This window comes from Indicator indicator, chromosome Z, assembly GCF_027791375.1.
Source record: "Indicator indicator isolate 239-I01 chromosome Z, UM_Iind_1.1, whole genome shotgun sequence".
NCBI lineage: Eukaryota > Metazoa > Chordata > Aves > Piciformes > Indicatoridae > Indicator > Indicator indicator.
The window spans coordinates 61,069,423-61,075,422 of record NC_072053.1 but is presented as its reverse complement, the minus strand read 5'-3'; the positions used below and the strand labels follow the sequence as shown (position 1 = coordinate 61,075,422).

The window sequence follows — 6,000 nt, the reverse complement described above, 5'->3', positions numbered from 1 at the left end:
TGAGTGGGTGTAATAGCATCGACTGGATGCAAGTAGGATTGATCTGGCACGCTGTGCATGCCCGCCACATGCAACTGCTGCTTTTATTTCACCACTGTACCAACAGAAACCACTCTTCCACACACTTTTGCCTATGTTTTTTACAGGCAGGGATGTAATATACTTCATTTCAATTCCAGACATTTCATAACCTGTTAAGCGTGGTATTGCAGCATGACAATTTTATTTCCTTATGTCTTCTATTTCTATGGTGGGAAGGAAGGCTTTTTTTTTTTTTTTTTTTTTTTTTAGGTCATGTGTCAGTCTTTTCCATCGCTGTTCCTGTTGTTCAGTCTCTTCCTCCACAGCCTTCTCCCGAAATTCATAGCAACCGGCGACAGAGAAATCCTGAACCTCCGTGTTTGTACCCTGGTAACAGATTCCAGATCTTCAACTGGCAAAATGATGCAGCATGACGGGGTGGCGCTCACCCCGCTGCGGGCAACGCGTCCTACTTGGCCCCACCGGCGACCGGTCCATCTCCGGCGGCCCGGCCCCGGCTAAAACTGCCGCCGCCCCTCTAGATCGGGTTGCCATTTCTCCCTTCTTTAAGTTGTCTCCCTGTGGCCCTCGGTGAGGGCGGCAGAGCTCCCGCTGACCGCTTGTGCCAGGATGCTTTCAATGAAGTCGCTGGGCGCCCGCCGTGCCGGGCCAGCCCCGTAGCAAACCCTGCCAGCGAGAAGGACCCACCTGCCCACGGCGCGCGTCTGCCGTCCCTACTGGACTCGACGGCCCGGGAAGGAAGCTGTAGGCGGTTCTATCCTCGCCCGGGGCGTCTCCCTGAGCCGTGGCGCCGTGGCCGTACCCGCCCGCGCGCTTCACCCCGCTGCGCTCCTTCAGGTGGAGGCGCCCCTACCGCCCCTCCGACCTAGGGGAACCTGCTGCTGCCACTCCTGCCCGGCCCGGCCAGGCGTGGAGCTGGGAGGGAGGAGGGGGCGGGAAGTGAGATAGAGGGAGGGGAGGAAGGAAGAAAGAAAGGGAGGTGAGCTGAGGTGCCGTGCCGTGCCGTGCCGTGCCGTGCCGCCTCCGCCGGTCGCCTTGTCTTTCTGCTTTCTGCAGCCGGTGAGGAGGAGAGGGCAGCCCTCGGCAGGCATTCCGGAATGCTGAAAGTCACCATGCCCTCCTCCTCTTCATCCTCCTCTTCATCCTCCTCTTCATCCTCCTCTTCATCCTCCTCTTCATCCTTGGCCGCCGGCCGCCCCGGATCCTCCACGCCCGACTACTGGATCGATGGCTCCAACAAGGACACCCTGGCCCACTACTTCGACCTGGAGTCCGAGCTGGGACGGTAAGGCAGCGCCGGGACGGGGCGAGGAGGCTGCGGGGCTTGGGGCGCGGCGGCCGCGGCTGCTAGGGCTGGATCCCCCCTCCCCGTCAGCACTGCGTCGCTGTGGCGAGAGCGGCAAAACTTTGGTTTGTGGGGACAGCGTCGGGAGAGGGTGCAGGCTTTCACGGCATGTAAGCTTTCGAAGGAAAATCACACTCAGGAGCCAAGCTCTGCAGGTCCCAGACATAAAGGAGTGATTTTCGGGAGAAGCTACCTGTGCGTTTCGGCAAATGCCGGTCCGCGTGAGCAGCTTTGCGATGGTCAAGTTACCTATATACTTGCAGACTGTAGACCAAGTACCATGTCAACTGAATGGTAAATATCAGCTTATTTGCAGTCTCATCTCGTACGAGACTATTGTTACCGCCATTATTAGGACCTAAAGATGCTAACTTTGGCTAACAAAATTCGCACCCAGGAGAGGAGACTCTGAATAGCCCTCTGTAAACAGAGTATTTTGATTAGAGTGCTGTGCAAATGAGTTAGCTGGTACCTGTGCATTCATGAATTCTGTGCTATTGCCGTGATGCTTCTCCCTGGCAATTCAAAGGTCTTAAGTGTTAAGTTTCTGAAAAATTGAAGTCCAGTGTAAAATGTTGTTGCTATCATGCAAATTGTAGCTGTCATGCAGATTTTACTCTCTAAATGCCATTTTTGGTTCAATTTTAGATAGAAAATAAGTGTAAAAATTTTAAAAGGAATGTGACAGGGCCTTTTTTTAAGGGGTTTATAGTAGATGACTTATATCTATGAGTAAGTAACAAATATAGGTAATTTTGCTGGTGATGGAGTATTAGAATCCTGGATGAGTGGGAAATTTGCAGGTAATATCATGATTGCCTTTGTATGGTATTTTTGCAGAAATGACATGCAGTGAAAGTTATTGCTGCAAAGTGTATCTGTGCTTGCTGTAAGGTAACTGATAGGAAGAGGAAAGGCTGTAGAAATGCAATATAATATCATTCTTCACTTGTCAGCTAGCATCTGATGCTACCTTTTTGCCACTGTTGCCATTCATGATAGCCACATTTAAATAGTCATAGGTTTATGTGCACTTACCACATTTATACTTGATTGTGCTGTATATCTGTGAAGAAACATAAAATTGTAAAGCAGGAAATATTGTGTCAGTTTTGTGTCCAGAATTGATCAAAAAACCTCAAGTGTGTACTACTGAATAATGGCGGTTGACTCCAACACTATCACTTGGATTAATACTGTTGTGTGGTCTGTCTAGAATCCTTTCAGCATGTGTGCTAGTGACTGTGGATGTCATTTAAAAATAGCCTATATTGGTGATACATCATGGGCTTATTGCATAACTTGGGAAGAAGTTTTGAAGTATGAACTCTCTTGTCTGACAAAGAATGAGTTAAATGAAAGGTGAGGTGCAGTGGGTTTTTCTACCTTGCAAGATGAGACAGTAGATGCTGAAAACAGCAAAAGATTTGAAGAAGGAAGATAACCACACCCAACTCATGTAGAGATGTGAGCCACTAAATCTGATGCTGTTAGATAGAACTAGAAAATAATATTTAAAACAAAAGCAGAAAGAAAATAGGAAGTAAGAGTCATCTTAATCAAAGGCAATGGGGTAGGTAAGCAAGACAACAACTTGAAGAGTTACATGCTCTGAAGACAAATTGCATAGCTATTAGGTATGGCAGCAAGATCTAAGTCCTAAGGTCCCAAGGCTAGCTTTGAGATCCTTTCAGGACCAGCATCTACAGTGCTAACTCCTCTCAGACTCCCTCTGATAGCCCAGGTATATCTTAGCAAACCTGTGAGGGACATTCACAGTCCTTGGTTCCTAAGTGTAATACAAACTTTCTCTTGGTGACCTTATCTCTAACCTTCTAATTTTGGAGATGGTTTTGAGTAAGTCTACAAAAATATATTCATTGCTTAAGTTAGTGAGGGTGAAAGTGTATCAGGAGAGGCTGAAAACTGTGGATATGTGATCCCTTTAGACGCAGAATATAAAAATAATTTACTACAATAACCAACAGGAAACATTATCCTAAAATAACAAATAGAAGGATTGGAAGATGTCTTTTTTTCTGACTACAAAGATGTGCGTTTGGAGACCTTTTGCCAAGTATGGGAGTTCCTCTTTGGAAGGAGTGCGTTTTCTGCGAAGTATGTCTGGCAGATCCCTAAGCCATTTTAGTAAATAATTCTTGCTTGTATGACCAGCTAAGGAGTCGTGGGGCAAGAGGGCGAAGGTCCTGCTAAGCAAGAAAATTAACAAATGCCTAACAGCTTGAACAGGAGTCCAACTGTCTTTCAGCAGTGGTATTCCATGCAGAGCAGTTGGTACTGCTCAACATGCTCTTAAATAAAGTGCTCGAACAGTGATACTTGCTGATCTTACTAAATCTGTGAGGGTTTTAAAATCAGTGTTGCTTCTGAAGAATTGCAGGAAGACTTTGTTGAATTGATAGGGTGTTTAAATAGTGGATGAAATTCACTTTAGATAGTAAAATGGAAGTGGAGAAGAAACCATTTCATTGTTTTTTTTTCCCCAGTAAATCCCATAGTGAGGTTAAGACAGAGATCTCTGGAGGCACTTGTGGCATGGAGGGAACATATGGGATCACTTGGTTAGAGGTGCTTGTTTGCTCTTTTCTTTGATCCAAGTTCTGCAGGGCGTCTGACAAGGCTGCCAAGCCAAAAATGAACCACAGGAGATAACGACTTTTCAGTCCAGTATGTAGCTAAGTGCTGGAAGAACTCTGGATGCTAAAAGCTTGCATGGGTTTAATGGGCAACTAGGCAAGTTTACATTCATGAAATCCATTAAAACCGATTAAATGTGAAGATACTAACAATTGAACTCTAAGTTACTGAATGTTATGAGAATATTCTTTGACACTATTGATATAGGTTTATTATATTCCTCTTGAGACATTTGTGTTTGGCCACTGTTAGAGACGCTATTCTGGGTCAACAGGGAAAGAGGCTTTTATTCTGATCCAGGACAGATGTTTTTGTCTTCTGCTGAAGATCTGGCTAGTTCATGTTCCTTTTGGTCCATTTCCAACAAAGGTATTTTGTGTGTACTGTTGGCACAGCTGACATTCTGTTCTTGTTAGAAAATAAGTTTTAAGGTTTCCAGTTGTTCAAATCACTTTACAGTTGGGTTGCATGGAAAAAATACTGTTCTTTGTCAGCCAGGAGTTTTGCACTGAACTACTCTGCTAAGTCTCAGAAAACAAGTGACAGAATAATGCATTTTTCACAATGGCTTATGTGTATATGTGACTCCTGTTAATATTGTGACTGAAGCATTGTTTCCATCATGCCATGATGGAAAATAGGGCTGTTGATTCAACCAAGTGTTTAGCTGTTAACGCTTGTGGACAGTCATATTGGAGAAGCGAACACTATAGTAGTCACCTTCTTTCAGGAATATGCAAATGATTAGTTCTGTGGAAAAAACTGCCCTGCTACTTCTGTAAATAGATTATTTTTTTTCCCAGTACAGTTAGTAATGGCTAAATCATAACATAAAAAAGTAGTTTGAAGCAAGCTTTTTTTCTTCTTCTAAATATGAATCTAAAAAGACTATTGATAATAACATATATTTACATTTAGAATTATATAAACCATAAAGTTTTATTTGTAACATTGAATTGCAACATTCCTGTTTTTAGAAGGCAATTTGTGGATGCATTTACACTGTGTGGCAGTTCAGGCTGAATGCCTCCTATTATTGCCACATAAGCTACACCGCCAGTGTCCTGAGTGTCCTCCCCGATAAGGTGGACACAGGAAACGGCGTATTTCTAGCCATAAATCCTGCGCCCTATAAATCCATCTACAAAGTCATTCTCTTCCTCTTTCTTCCTTCTCTGCTCCCATGAGAGATGCTTCCTGTGCTGGGTTACACCCATCCTGGATGGGGCTGAAAGAACCCAGCCCTCAGGTGGACAAAAGAAACTTAATCCAGGTGGGACTTGGCTCCTACCCTGCCGGGAGAAGGGGTCCCCTGTCTCAAAGGTGGTTTATTCCACTCCCCCTTCCTGTCTAGCAAGCCTATAAAAGGGCAGACATCTCGCTGCTTGCTCTTTTTCTTGCCTCGTCTGCTCCAAAGAACATCGCTACTGCTGCTGCCTCCTGCACTGACCACGTGGCCAGGGCCTACTTTTTCCAACTGAATCTACTCACATCCAGGGGAATGCAAGGTCATTCAGGCTTGGTTCTGTATATTTTCCCATTTACCCTCATCCCTCACCTCTGTGAACCCCCCCTGTTACTGCTATACATATATATATATTTCTTTTTTTTTTTTTTTTTTTAATTTACCTCTTCTACTTCCAAACTGATTCCAGACTATTTCTTTCATGAATTTACTTCTTCTCTCCCCTAACCTTTTTTTTAATTTCCTCCCTCTCCACCTTACCGGGAGAAAGGGAGGGGGCTGGGGAGGAATATCAATCTGTTGTCATTTGAGCTCCTAAACTCCAGTCAGAGCTCAAAGCACCACACTTCCCTATCAGGTAATGGTGGAGGAGTGTCTCAAGGCCTCTTAGGCCTGTCTAGGCCTAATGCCAGGAGGAAAAAGGTGGGAGGGCAGTCTCAGACCTTGCCAGCCTGAGACTAGCCTAGCAGTGTGGGGGGGGGAAGAGCAA

At 45.2% G+C, this 6,000-nt stretch overlaps 1 protein-coding gene across 1 annotated transcript in view; it reads left to right on the top strand.

The window, feature by feature from the left end:
* The first annotated feature begins 1,139 nt into the window (after positions 1-1,139).
* The window catches only part of CAMK4 (calcium/calmodulin dependent protein kinase IV), a 225,799-nt gene continuing 220,938 nt past the window's right edge, over positions 1,140-6,000 (top strand). Inside the window, exon 1 of the mRNA XM_054398040.1 lies at positions 1,140-1,327. Coding sequence (XP_054254015.1) covers positions 1,140-1,327 — 188 coding nt within the window. The remainder of the gene's footprint in view (positions 1,328-6,000) is intronic.